Raw genomic sequence first — 15,150 nt, 5'->3', positions numbered from 1 at the left:
ATACAAGTCCTTGTATCCACTAGATGGCAGTACAGAGGTATGAAGTCACAGTTAAATTCATAGTGATGCAGTGTTGTTTGCTTTGACTTTGTTTTATAAAAACATGACTATGAGAAAAGTGATATTGACCAAAAAAGACATTGGAACATCTGGATGATGCCAGCACATGTTGCTCAAAACCTGTATCGTTCAGCATTAATTGTGCCTTTCCAGATGTGGAGGCTGCCCGTGCCAAAGGCACCATTGCACCCCCATACCATCATAGATAATGGCTTTTGGACTGTGCACTAATATGTTAGAAGGTCCCTCCTCTCTTTGGCCCAGAGTATACAGAGTCCATGATGTCCAAACAAAAGAATAAATCACAGAACAGTTTTCCACTACAAATCTCAAGCTCCTTTTTATTAGACAATATCCTTTTCCAAGTGTAGCACCAGTTTTTTTTTTTGTACCGACAGTACTCAGCGATCAAATAGCCAGAATTCCCCTATAATAAATTGTTCCCTCATAAACTACAGTATATGCACTCTCTGTAAGCATAAATGTGTAAATACTTGTGCTGTTATTGTGTGAGCATCTGTGAGAATCGTTAAGGGATGCTAATGGTTCCTACAACTGAGAGACATCTGTCAAAGTAAACACACTCATGAAAAAATAAAACAATAAAACAGCACATCTCAATTTGGTATCAATTTATTTTTGATAATTCACACACAGATCAAACATCTCCTCTGAAAAGAGGAGACAGAGCTCTGTCAACAGTGCAAACTGACGCTTGGAAGATAGTTTGAATCGGAGGCCATGCCAACACAGAAGCAAGTCAGACAAAAAAAAGAGCAAAAAATCTATCAAGCAAAGCTACAACTGCTCAGTCCAATTTCAACTTCAGGGCAGTGCTGATCTGGTACCAGAGACAAATATTGCTTTTTCATCAGCTTTAAAAGTTGTCACTAAACAAAGCAAAGGATTCCAGTTTACTCTGGAATTTAGATTGTCAACCAACGAAAGCACCCACCCCTTCATAGTAGTTTACTCCCAACTGGATAAACATCATACACTCATCTTTTAAACACTGCAAGCATTGGACAGCCACCAGAAAGCCCCAGGTCTGTTATGAAAAAGAGAGACGGCCATAGAGGCAACCATTAGAGGTCCAAGCGTGGTTAAATCTGGCCAGCTTTCTCTACAGCTGGGCAGTCCGGGTCCAGAGAGTAGCATTCCTCCTCAGCGTTTTAGAGCGAACGGATCAGATGGATTAGCTAGCTAGCAGAGGGTTAACAAGTAAATACCAGATGGCGTAGTAGTGAATGACCACAGTGTATAGGAACATGGCGAGACGACTTTGACTCCTGATCTTTAACTGGTCTAAAGGGTGCAAAACCTTAGAGAAGATTAGACTGGAGGACTAACTATACTTCACATTCCACAGTCACAGAAAAGAAACCGGATCCATATTCTACAGCCTCAGAAATGTTGGAATATCTCTATAACCCTGATGGAAATAGAGCACTTGTAATCTCTATCCCCTATGTAGCTGGAGGATCAATACTATTGGGCTCCAGTAGTGACAAACAGAATAAATTTCCTAAAGGCAAGACTTAAAAACTTTGCCGTTAACTTTGCCACTGGCAGAGTAAAAGCTCCTTGTTAAAAACAAAACAAAAAACACAAAACAACATTTTCACATTTAGTACAATTCAATATAAAAATGTCAATAAAATTCTCAAGGTGGAAAAAACAAAACAAAACAAAACAAAACAAAAATGTACATGATCCTAAAATAACGTGATTGCAGTGTGATAAAAATGGTTGTGTGTATTCTTTTTAAGTTGATTTCTTAGTGCAAAGAGGACGCTATCCATTTCAGAAAACAGCACTCAACAGCCTGACAGCAAACCAGATGTTTGCGCGTGGGAGGCTCAAGGCCAATTACATCCTGAAGTAACACACATCATCCATGACTGATGTGATCCTGAGGGTGAGAGAAAGAGGGGGAAAAGAGGCAATTATTCATTTGGATACAAAAAAGACACGACACAAAAACAAAAACAGGACAAACACACGGGTGTCTGTGAGGACTGAAACAACAAACAAGGCGAAATGAACATCTTATCTGAGTTTTAGGGGTGCTTAACTGACAGATTCATGTCACAATACCGCCTCTTCAAAGACTTGTGTCATGCTGTGTTCAGCTCATCTTGTTCCGGTTTGAGTGTGTGTGCCGTGTGTGTGCGTGTGTGTGCGTGTGTGCATGCGTGTGTGTGCGTGTGTTCAACTCGCTGCTGCTATGACCACTGCAGGTGTGTAGACAGATAAGAAGATGGTATCTGCTTTGGACACTAACTGCAGACCAAACAGCAACACCAAAGGAGATTCAGGACAGAATGAGGCCAGAGCTGCTGACGAGTGGAAGAGATCAGTGAGACTGGAGACTGGATCGTACCTTTCTACTGGGTGTCCAACTTCGCACAGGTTCACCAGAGCATAGAGGTGCCTCAGGGCATATTCATACTGCAACGCAAAACACAGACACACACACACACACAGTTAGTTACTGCCATATTTTTAAATCACACCACCCACATGTACAACTAGAAAAGCACTCAGAAAGCGCAGACCTCCGCCATCGTTTCTTCCTTGGGTCATGTCCGACCTTCCCTGAAAATTTAATCGAAATCCATCCATAACTTTTTTATGTTATCTTGCTAACAAACAGATAGACAGACAGACAGACAGACAAACGCCGGTCCCCGATGAAAACATATACCTCCTTCGCGGAGGTAAATAAATAAAATCCTGACATTAAAATCCAAATGGAAACTAACATGCACCACGTTTTCCAATATTCCACAATATATTTACAATCACATACACACACCTTGTAAAAGTCATCAATTTGGTTAATAAGGCCTGTTATTATCATCACTTGAAGAGTGTGGCACAAAAATGTTTCCAAACAATGACGCTCAATGATCTCTTTTCCATTACAGTTACATACACATTTGGCTTGTTGTGCCAGAGCATTACCTAGTAATCAATGTGCTTTGAATAGACCAGGCCTCTATATAGTGTCCGGGTTCCAATGTGTGTGTGTCCGTGTGTGGGTGTATTTTAAAAACTTCAGATACTGTGCCTAGTGAGAGTCACAATCACAAGATGCCTATAAATGCGCGAGTGAGTTTGTCTGTCTGTCTGTCTCGATCTGTGTGGTGTTGTGTGCGTGCGACTGGGACTATAATGATCTCAGTCAATAGTGATTTCCACTCTCATTGGTCAGCATTTCAGGAACAGAAACTCTCCACAAATGGTTCTGAACGAAACTCTCTGCTCTCACACATGACCAGCATAAGCCACCATACAGTCTAATGCACTCGACAGAGGAAGTAGGGCTTCATTAGTTTCCTATCTAATACCAGTCATGGATGACTGTGTGGTTCATCTATATTTGATAGAAGTAAGAGTAGGAAACTCCAAGGGTGACAACTGAAATCGAATCAAGAGGGAATGGAAACAGACGAGAAAGAGTGATGATGTATCGTCTTAGACAAAGACAAAATTAATTTATTAAAATATATCATATTTTAAGAAATTAAGTGGTATATTGTAAGAAGAATATATTGTTTTAGTGGTACTGTAAGAAGGATGTGTTATCTAAGTGGTTTACAGTAAGAGATATATATTGTCTTGGATATATCTATACAACAGAGCAGGTGAACTGAATTACGAAACAGAAATGTTTTCTGTCTGGGTTGAATTCTGATTAATCTTTCGGGGTGTGTCTTTGCGGGGAAATCAGAAGGACTCTGGGGACATCACATGATATTGCCGAACCACGCTACTCTACTAGCAAACTCATTGCGACCACTTTCATTTCCTCATATGACTTGAGACGTGAGATTCTCCTAGGATGGACCCCAAACAAACAAAATAACACAAAATAAACTAGAAAAGCACTACGAGAGTGCAGCTACCTCCGCCTGCATTGTTCTTCCTAGGTTGTCGTACATTTGAATCGAAACTATTCAGATCGCCACCACGTGGCCATACCATACCATTACACCACTAAGCTAAATACATAAATGCCTCTGGAATCCCGACAGAATTACGGATCAGTCCCAAAATGTAATCGTTTCTTCCTTGGGTCATGTCTGACCTTCCCTGAAAATCTCATCGAAATCCATCCTTCACTTTTTGAGTTATCTTGCCAACAAACAGACAGACAAACAAACAAACAAACAAACAGACAGACAGACAGACAAACAAACAAACGCCGGTCCCCAATGAAAACATATACCTCCTTGGCGGAGGTAAACCAGGAGAAATAAACACACAACAAAGGATTGCGCCCATTAAGGCCTGTCCACACTGCAAATGATGACTAAAAAGACGACGGTAACTACAATGAACTTGAAGCATCCATCCACACGGACCAACGATAAGGAAAGCCCCACAGGAATATTCTACATTAATGTCACGTCATCATCGTTGTGAAAGTGATCCCAACTAGATTGTTCCTGTTGCTATGCTCTGGACATTGTCTTTACTACGGCAATTTCCCAACTATTAGCCGCAGCTTCTACATCGCTTTTGCAAAATTTCTTCAGCTATGAGATTAATACACGGAGGCAGTTAATATGATATTAATACGGTTTTGTTTCTTTTAACCTGCATAAAACACTGTCTCGCAGCTTATACACAATGCCGCTAATATAATACACAGGAAATTACTGTAATAGCTAAAGTGGTATTTAAAACTGGTTGAAGTGTGGACGGGCCTTTCGAGTCGGCAGAGAGAGAAAGGGGGATAGGGGGCAGTTGTGGTGGCCAGTGGAGAGCGGGTCTGCCTGTCTAGACCTACCTGAGGGCCAGAGTGCCAGTTGAAGCAGCTGGTTCTGTAGTGTGTGACGGCCATCTTGTAGCACTGGTGCTGGGTCAGGTCCATGCGCTCGCTCAGCAGCTTCTCAGTGTCAGCAGCGGTGCCACCCGTTACCTTCTGGACCACTTTACGCATGGTCTCAGCCAGGAGTTCACGTGTCTGAACGAAAACACACAAACACACACACAAAGTCAGCTTTCAAGCCCATGTTATTCAACAGCCTTATACATAAGGTGCCCCTATTTGAACAACAACAAAAAAAACACTCTTAAAAATATAATATATATAATACACAGTATAATATGTATAAATAAAAAAAAGATTGGAACCTTGAGGTGTGTGTTGATCTCTGACAGGTAACCACGAGCGACTGCGATGTCATTGGTCTTCATAAGCTTCCTCTTAAGGATGGCCAATGGGACGTCGGGGCTGGCGGTGAGGTCACGCTCCCGCACCTCAGGAAGGGAGATGGGCTGGGCAGACGAGGCGTTGCTCTTTGAGGCGCCCTGGAACTCCATCACCTTCATGTGAGCCATGGCCTGAGAGGAGAGGGAGAGGTGGAGGCAAAAACAGATGGAGTGATAGAGGAAGGGAAAGAATAGGAGGGAGAAAGAAAGAAAGAAAGAAAGAAAGAAAGAAAGAAAGATCATTTATTGATGCACCAGAAGCGCAATGTGCCAAGTTTCTGTAACAAGGACACTCTGTTGGCTAGAGACCAAAATAAACAGAGATAAAGGGAACAAACGCCTTCCCGCACATATAGAAGAATCATTTACTGATAGTCGGTGTGTGTGTGTGTGTCTGTGTCTGTGTCTCTGTGTCTGTGTGTGTGTATGTGTGTACATACAGTGCCCCTCCACATTTACTGTTACATTTTCCCTTTCCCTGTAAAAACTAAGACAAAATACCATGGATGCCAATAAATGTGGAGGGCACTATATGTGTGTATGTGAGAAGGTATGGCTACAGTTATTCAGAATACTGTATGCTTACTATGCTTACAGAGAGAGGAGTAGAGAGTGACAGCGGTTGTTAGTTAACGCCATCATACAGAAAGGTACTTTAAGGTGACTGGTTTTGAGGGTTTGTGTTTATATGCTGTGGACAGGCCACAGACGGTAGCTGAAGACGCTGACATAAATACACAAGACAAGGGTACATTCATGTTGAAAAGACAAGTAGGTCACATAAAGTAATGAGGATCCCCCCACAAACTCTCTCTCTCACTCACACACACACACACACACACACACGGAAATACACACACCTTGTCGCCATACTGCATGACATGGCTAGTGTTGGTCTCTTTCTTGACGATCTTGAACTGCTTCAGCAGAGTCTCTTTGTTCAGGTCCTCCTGTTCAGGAGACAGTCAAAGGTCACACACAAGCAGCCACAATAACCAGCCACACACGTACAGTACACAGGCCTAATAGCACCAAGGTCAAGGTCAAGGATAGATTTATTGCCATATAGTGTAAGATACACAATAGGAATGCTTTACAGCCACAGACATAAAATAGTGACAATAGATCTAGACAATAGACCAAGGCCACGGATTTGATACCATTAACATACACACTGATGGCACCAAATGTATATCTATATTTATTTGTGTATCCACGTCTATCACTTGTTATCAGTGTGTCCGGTGACTGGATGACTGGATGCAGTCAGTGTATGAGTGGAACTCACCACGTCAGAATCCTCCATCCAGTTGACACTGTACCAGTCGCCCAGGTAGGTGTCACGGGCCTCGTCATAGTAACAGGCGTAGGAAGACTCGTGGGGGTTGGCAGCAGTGGTGGCGTAGACTGTAGAGTGTAGAGAGAAGACTCAGGATCAAGTCAAGTCAACACTGCAAATTATTTGATCTTATCAAAATATAAAAAAACTTAGATTTAGAAGTGTTAGATAATTTATCTGGTCTTAAGTGTTCAACTTTACACTCTGATCGTATTTCTAGATTTAATTATCTTAATTCAAGAAATCTTGTCAAGTGAAATTATCATGCTGCATGGACAGATAATTTAACTTGTTTTGAGTACCTTTTACCTCAGATTTAGTGTTTTTATCTTGTTTATAGACACCCCTTTTGTACAGTGAAGTTAAGGACCATCAGATGCAGTCTGCTCACTGCCATATTCTCTACACTCACTCATACTAGCCAGACAGTCCAACAAAGCCAGAGCCACTTGAGTTAGATTGGACTGGATTCAGAGCCTTTCCAACTCCTCAGAGCACTAGAGGTACTTTAAAGCAACACCAAAGCACTTTTCCTCTCTCGCAGGCGCACCATTTGTTTATCCAGCAAATAACAATGTCCACAGACAAGGACAGAAGGTAACATATGTTGCATGATTTTATGAAAGTATGATGTATTGCAACATCGAAGCAAGTCAAATTTGTAGTTTGTTATGTCTCATTCCCTCAAACTGCAGATCCGCTACCCGATCTGGTAAACTTACATAGTGCAGCTATAGCAGATAGAAGGTCACAAAGCGAACTCTTTAGTGTTGCTTTAAAGGTCAGTGCCCACAAACCCACATGTTTGCCCACATGCCCACATGTTTACCCACACAAACACTGAATGAGAAGGCTGGCATTCTGGGCACCAATCAGCACATCAGGAACTGATAGGGGTTCAGGATCTTGCTCAAGCACACTTCAACACACACGTCTAGAGAAAGCAGGGATTGAACCTGCAACCATCGCGTTGCTGAGCCTGAGCCTACTCAGACCTTCCCAATGGTACAATTGGGAGTGGATCTGGAAAAGGTTCATTGACTTGTGACTTCCAGCAAGGGCGTAACTAGCAGTGAGATTAAACTTAAATTGGTACATCAACCAAATCGTTTCAAAAGTGTAGCAATATGGTAAATGAAGGTTAAGTGCAGATGTTTACTCAGTTCCAAAGAACTACACATCCATGCCGGATTAGCAAGTGTGTTGCATGCCAGTGTTTTAGGGACATTGGATTTGTCAGACGGTCCTGCAGAGCAAATCCTACATTTGTCAAAAGGTCGTATGGTTGTTCCCAGGCTAAGTCTTTACATCGTGATATCAAATATGAAATATTAAAATAAGGAAGAGCAGATCTAACCTGACGCAATAGAAAGGGAACAGAAGCAGATGAGCAGTTATCTGTAGCATCCGTTATGTGCACACACACACACACACACAGTGACTAGACACAGTGTCAGTCATGTTGTTTATGCGTTGCTAGGTGCCGAGTCTGCAAGTTTTAGGAACTGCGATGCTACTCGTGCGGCCAGAGCTGCCTCAGTCACATGACATGGCTGCGGGCAATCATATGACCCCACCCACAGATCACATGACCATGGAACACCTGACCAGTGTTCTGTTCAGTGGGAAGTGTTCTGTGCTGATGTTAGCATCAAGGGCTGCTGAAGCCAGCAAATCAAACACTGTGTACTTGTGACTGCACAGAGAGCTCACAGTATCTGTGATCTGTTTGTGGGATACAGTGGCGTATGTGTGTGTGTGTGTGTGTGTGTGTGTGTGTGTGTGTGTGTGTGTGTGTGTGTGTGTGTGTGTGTGTGTGTGTGTTCGCACAAATATGATGTGGTGAATGTTCAGTTATATCTGGATATGGAGATGGTGACCTATGACAGGTTGTTATTGTTCATGTTCTTATTGATCGACTACCTTATGACAAGTAACATTTAGTCATTTTGTGTCTCCCTTTCCCTCGAAACTAAAAGACACGGTTCTCACTACAAGTCAAATGTGAAATTCACTGACACTCACAGAATAAAAAGCAATATTTCCACGACCTTTAAAGTGCAGGAAAACGGTTAGCCCGAGCCGACAAACACAGGCCACAGTATAACGGGAAGCATATAAATTAAACCTAGAAAGAAAAGTTCTGCATGGAGTCGTTTTATTTTGAAAGTGCCAAATGAATTTAGAACAAGAAATTCCATGACTCCGATCCCCTGACCTTCTCCCCAGAAATTCTGATGACCATCTGTTGGAAGATGTGGAATTCACTCACCATCAATGTCTGTGGGCAGATTTTTCATCATGGATCCAGATTCACAAGCCTCGATGTACAACACCATCTGTGTGTGTGTGTGTGTGTGTGTGTGTAGAAAGAGAGGACAGAGATAGAATTATGAAAACACATATCTAGCTGTCAATAATGACACAGAGTGGTACACTACACTCTTACCAAGATTGCTCCAGTCCAGGTAATGGAGACAACACACTATGGCAGACTCACCTTCTTGTACAATTTCTTGTCATGCATGTAGTTGATGGCCTCCAAGAAGTCCTTGGCATGCAGCTGTGATTAAAGAATAGAAACACACACAGATTTGAAAAACTACAGGTGACAGAGGTGACTTCACATGTCAAAACAATCAACAACAACGCTACACCAGCAGTGATGATGCCATGCCTGCAGCTGGCATGAACAAGCAAATCCTGCATTAACACCCGCTGACTAGCTATTTGAATTCATCTATAAAAAAATACAGGTTTAAGCACATAACAGTGCTCCAAAGGTTACACACAGTACCACTGTTATAGTTTTAACAGTGCAACGCTTCTCTAATCACTCGCCCTGTGGGAGTTTTGATGACTTATTATGGGACAGTTCAGTTCACTGCAGGGCAAGTGGGTCAGGTGGAGTGGCCAGACAGACTTTACGGCGTCTCTATGGCAACATCACGTGAGTGCTGCTACAGGGGTAAAGGAAGACGAGAAAAAGGGCTTACATCATCATTGGGGAAGGCCAGGAGTCCAGGTGCCCCGTGATCGGTGAAGTACACAAACACATGGTCATCTGGCCCGCTGTAAAACATACACAAGTGCATTAGTTGCAAATCGCTTAGACCAGGAACTCAGTAGAGTAGGTAGTAGCGCCCGATCTCTCTATTACCGGTACACATACTGGATAACAGGCTAATTTGAACACAAATGTGATTCGGTTCACTCACACATTCAGAACATTGTTGACACAGATTCTACCCATTACTATTGCAAGGCCTACACATACTCCTAAGAGGTTATGTCACATGATCTAGCCCTGCAGGAAATGGAGGGACGGTAGAGCCGAGTCATTAACATGAGCTTGTCAAGTGTGTGTCTGCGCCCAGTCCTAGAGAGGGCTTAAGTGGTTTATTAGTTCTCCCCCTTTCCTCTCCCCTTCCTCCACCCTGCAGTACTTGCCTCTTCAGCACTTTTCCGGATCCTCCTTTCACACTAGCGGAGTCGCCCTTCAGCACAGCCAGGAAGTTTTCTGGAGTCACTTCCTACACACACACACACACACACACACACACACACACACAGACACACAGAACAGAAAACCATTACCACTATTGCAAAACCAGAGAGACTATTTAGACCGTAATGCAGCCCAGGGAACCAGAGCAACACACTGCGCTCCCCAGCTGAGCAGGGTAGCTTATAGTGTAGCTGAGGGCTCAACACTTACATCAGCGACATAGTCCTTCACCACCCCCTTGTACACATCCGTGCCATTTGGCCTGTTGATGACGACGCCTTTAGTGGGGTTACTAGAGAGAGAGAGAGAGAGAGAGAGAGAGAGAGAGAGAGAGAGAGAGAGAGAGAGAAGGCATCTATTGATTAGCAAACACAGAAAATTAGACATGTCAAAGCTTTCTGAGAGAAAGCCACCCTTAACCAGGAACAAAACCTGTATGTGCATGTCCGTTTAAATCAGGCATGGATCATCATCAAAACAACTTAGCAGGAATTTCACACAGGTGCAAGTACATAGTCCCCCCCCCACACACACACACAAGGAAGTAAAGTATTTTATCAACACTGGGCTTTTCATAAAAGCCAGAAGCAATCTCTTAGTTCAGATAGGAGTTAATTATTAATAATGTTACAGTCACACTGAGAATTTGAGCTAACCAACCACACACTCGCACAAAAAGTAAATCTTGTGCCAAAGTTATATGATACAACATTGAAACTTCAATTAAGTGCAATGCAGGTCTAGCAAGGTTTGACCTACTTGCTACGATCAACACTGATCATAAAACACACCCTATTCTCACCACATACAGTGCGTTCATACAGTACACAGGTAGAGACACAATCCCACTTCAAACAACGGAATACTTTCACACAGAAAGGAGCGACCAGAGGCTGAGGACGGGGTAAACCACAATAACTGAAAACAACCGAAACAGACGACGACGACGTGGTGCTCCTTCCCCCCTGGCTCTCGCTGTGCAAATGAACCGCCCGCCGGCTTCATTTCATAAGTTTTACAAAGTTAGAATCATCTCATGACATTTCGTTTGCAGTGTCCGAGAGGAGCAGCATGCAAGTTTCTTTTTTTTTTGTTTGTTTGTTTGCGCGTGTGTGTGTGTGTTTGCTTGTGTGTGTGTGTGTGTGTGTGTGTGTGTGTGTGTTTCAGTGTGTGTTGGTGTGTGTGTTTGCTTGTGTGTGTGTGTGTGTGTGTGTGTGTGTGTTCTCTCAATGCAGACTGAGGAGACTAAATTGGCTTCTTGTGACTGTGTAGAGGTACTTCCTTCTCTCTCTGTGAAGTCAGTGAGGAGCGCCTGCTGTTCGCTCTGAGTCTGCTATGCACAGACTTTCCACAACCCATCACAAAGCACCTCGCTTTAAGATCTGTTCACACACCCAGTCTACATGATACTGTCATCTGTGTGTTTCTCTGTGTGTATATGTGTGTGTGTGTGTGTGTGTGTGTGTGTGTGTGTGTGTGTTTCATGAAACTTACTCTTGAAACTTGCTCTCTACATGATACTGCCATCTGTGTGTGTGTGTGTGTGTGTGTGTGTGTGTGTGTGTGTGTGTGTGTGTGTGTGTTTGTTTCATGACACTTACTCTTCACTCTGAGCCAGATCATCGTACATCATCACAACAATCTGCTCATCGGGGATCCCGTTCTTGTGGACGATCTGATAGGCATGGCATGCATCGGCCTGTAGACACACACACACACACACACACACACTTAGCCAATTCTGCACACATTGCCAAATACAAAGTACACACACACAACGCCAGACTCCCTTCTATATGTCAGGAAATGTACACACACGCTCTCATACACAAACTCTCTATTCCAATACAACACATAGTTTCCCTACAAGGCACAATCATTTCTACAGTAGCATTGCTAACGGTGTGGTTGAAACGACCTCAGGGGTGCGAAAACAATCACCACTCTGTCCTCAAGTAGCACCGTCAGAACTTCAGAAAAGTGTCCACACAAAAATCAACCCCCTAACCAACCAAAACTCCCAGCTGGTCTCGTATTCTGACTCATCAATGGCAGGGGAAAGTTTCTGGTTACAAAAATCTGGCCTGAGCGCTCGCAGGCTGAACAGAGCCAAGTAAGATCAGATAGACTGCTATGACTCAGGTTCTTTGTTGATCATTTTTTGCGGAGGGAACCTAGGAAATGTACAGACATTCTCTAAACACAGAGAGGGACGGACATGCAAGAACTGGGCAGACTTAGCCAAGACGGCAAGCCCCCAAAGCCATTTTCATTTTGTCTTTCAAGTCTGCACTTCAGCTAAAAACAACACACATACAAGACACGACATTTAGTTATTTTCCAGGTAAGAAAATAAACAAACAAATAAAAAATAAAAAATAATAAACAAAGTAACAGGAACAAAAGACAACACTGATTCCCTCAACACTGGAGCCGGGGCCCTCCGAGGATAATTTTTTTCTGTTTCTGTAAACGGCCTACTGTCTACGGTACTGTGAACTGTAGCTAATGCCCTGTTATTAACGCGTTATTAAAAGTGACAAGGTGCCGAAAGCGTCATGACCTGAGCTGGGTAATTTCCCTGAAGATCAATCTCACCCAAGTTCAGAACAGGAAGAATGGAAAACCAGTTAAACTGGGCACACGTTTTGTACTCTGAGTTGCACTGCGCATTGTTCTGAACACATTGTTTAAAATGTAAATTACCTAATAGAGGCACCATATAGCATTATTTTCCTAACAAAACAAAGCCATAGGGATCTCCTATTAAGAAGTTTCCCGCTGAGCATGTGCAGTTTAGCTAAGCCAAAACAACCTACGAGTAAGTGAGCACTGTTTAACAGCGCATACAGTACTCCCAGTTTTCTGTGCACTCTCTCCAGGACTCACCTGGTGCCTGTAGTTGTACCAGCCGTTGGAGCCAGCCACGATCACCACCCAGTTCTTCCCATTTTGGGCTTTGGGCATGGGCAGCGCTGCGGCTGTGAGAGCCAATCCCAGCACGACCAGGGTCTGTGTAAACATCTCTGTGATGCTCTTCAAGGTCCTACTGAAACAACTGCCAGAAGAGGACTTGATTAGTTCATGTTGGAGAAACAATGAAACATAGGGATCATGCAGTTCAGAATTAGATGCATTGTCTGCTGAACTGAACAGTTGTGAGGACTATGGCATCTCGCTGTCCTTACTCATCTTACCAAATCATCTTAACAGATGTGAAGTATGTGAATCAAACTTGCATAGTAAATGTCTATCACTGATCTGAGATTGTGCATCAAACCTATACACACCGGCGAATAAAAGCACTAAGTCAAATAAAGGAGCATGCCTACTATCATTTACTAAGCATGACATTGGTGACTGATAGCATGTGCATCTCTGATTCTGAACAACAACAACAACATTGGCCCTGAGAGGCTGAGTTCTTGGAATTACGCAAACATGAGTCTCAAATTCCATCCCCCAAACCAGGCAAGCAAGCTGAAGCCAGCGATTAGCATCCGCCAAAGCTTTTTAAATATAATATGTCAGTATCGGTGAATTGTGGAGGTAAATGCGTTCAAATATGTACAGAACTACTGAATAACTCGCACAATCAACATGCCATACAAAACTGCATATGTTGATGTGCTAATGTTAGCTTGTTCAAGCTATCAAGCGAATGTTTCAGCGAAGGTGAAACGTTAGTTAACAGTAGCCTAAGCGAATGGCGACACCGAACATAACTTCTAACACTCGGCTACTCATCTTTGAAAACAATACCTATTTGCTCTTACCGATGTAGCTTCCCAGATCTTTCAGAAGTACTTTCGTTTCCTACACAGTCCTGGTTTTAATAAAGAACAGCGAGAGGGGGGGTTCATGGCGTAGTTTACCGGGCAGCCAATCCCATTGGCTCAGTGCGCAGGATGACTGAAGGCACATGATACATCAGTCATGTGCTTTACAGAACAAAAAGCACTGCGCTTCGTCAACAGTAGACTATCTCACGGTTTAAGTGGGTTGTTGCATAGGCTTACGATATACCTATATCATAAACGGTAAATTAGGCTACATCAATCTGCGAAGGGGAATTTAAGACGACCACGAGTTTTTTTTGTCTTTTTCATTCAGGGTAATTCCTGACGTCTGACTTGAGAGCAAACTGCAGGCGCGCCAGTGGGGATATGGGGGATAGGTTGGGTCGGATATTACTTTGAAATTTTGATCACATATTTTGAAAACAATCAATGTTATTATCTTAATATTCTGGCTAGTTTAAAATATTATGATGACTGACAGTGGAGCAGTACGTCTAATGGTGGTCCAATATCTGGAATCCGGATTGCACTGTAGCTAATGGGGTTTTTGCACACAGTTTGGTCCCCTTCACTTTGAAAATATCTCCTGTGCCCCTTGCAAACTGAACAACTCAAATAGGGTTTTAAAACAAAACAAAACACCTAAATCCCTGAAAGTGATTGGTAGGCGGCCTATCTGTGACAAGTCTTAGCAAGCCTGCCTTATCAACTGCTGAAGTCTTGTGACTTGGGCACACCTGTGGAGTCTGTTTCAAAGCACACTCTTCCAATGAAATTGTGAACAGTGAGCCACAGCGTACTTCCACAACTTGACACGCCATGGGGCATTTTACAAACGCGCCTGTTTTATGCTGGGGAGGTTGATACAGACCTCACAACAAATAGTATCAAAACAGTTTTGGAGGAAATATTTGCATTTGGGAGTGATCCTGATTAAGTTAAAAGTACTGAACAAACAGCTCTGGCATATGGCCTTTTTTCATGGATGTAGGTTGTTTGTATTCAATGCTTTTCCTCATCTTGTTTTCAAGGGGGCCTTTATGACAACACTCAAATACACTCATACTCAAACATAATCTCTTAAAATCACATGTAATTACAAGTGTATAAAAATATGGCATACCTTGCATAATACAACACAAGAAGACAATCGTAACATTGTGTCCATATTATATCAGTGGTGCATATAGCACTGTGTGCCAGTGTGTGATCAAATTTGT

General features: G+C 42.8%; 1 protein-coding gene across 1 annotated transcript; it reads right to left on the bottom strand.

The window, feature by feature from the left end:
* Window positions 1-677: 677 nt before the first annotated feature.
* On the bottom strand, window positions 678-14,048 carry lgmn (legumain). The gene is made up of 14 exons (XM_062522446.1): window positions 13,907-14,048; window positions 13,020-13,188; window positions 11,732-11,829; window positions 10,341-10,422; window positions 10,073-10,155; window positions 9,619-9,694; window positions 9,123-9,185; window positions 8,895-8,961; window positions 6,572-6,690; window positions 6,144-6,233; window positions 5,206-5,415; window positions 4,859-5,035; window positions 2,444-2,511; window positions 678-1,972 (listed from the first exon to the last, which is right to left on the bottom strand). The coding sequence occupies exons 2-14, from the start codon at window positions 13,152-13,154 to the stop codon at window positions 1,930-1,932; spliced, it is 1,311 nt and encodes a 436-aa protein (XP_062378430.1). The 5' UTR covers window positions 13,155-13,188; window positions 13,907-14,048; the 3' UTR covers window positions 678-1,929.
* Between the last annotated feature and the right edge of the window lie 1,102 nt (window positions 14,049-15,150).

This window comes from Sardina pilchardus, chromosome 20 (genome assembly GCF_963854185.1).
Source record: "Sardina pilchardus chromosome 20, fSarPil1.1, whole genome shotgun sequence".
In the NCBI taxonomy this organism is placed as follows: Eukaryota; Metazoa; Chordata; class Actinopteri; order Clupeiformes; family Clupeidae; genus Sardina; species Sardina pilchardus.
The sequence above is the reverse complement of the archived record's forward strand: the minus strand, read 5'-3'. Positions and strand labels throughout refer to the sequence as shown.

Excerpts from the sequence above, each read along its gene's own strand:
- lgmn (XM_062522446.1), bottom strand. The coding sequence starts at position 13,154 with ATGTTTACACAGACCCTGGTCGTGCTGGGATTGGCTCTCACAGCCGCA. Across the intron at positions 10,156-10,340 it reads TGAAGGACTATGTCGCTGAT|GAAGTGACTCCAGAAAACTT; the intron begins GTAAGTGTTGAG and ends GTGTGTGTGTAG. Across the intron at positions 5,036-5,205 it reads AGATCAACACACACCTCAAG|ACACGTGAACTCCTGGCTGA; the intron begins GTTCCAATCTTT and ends GTTTTCGTTCAG.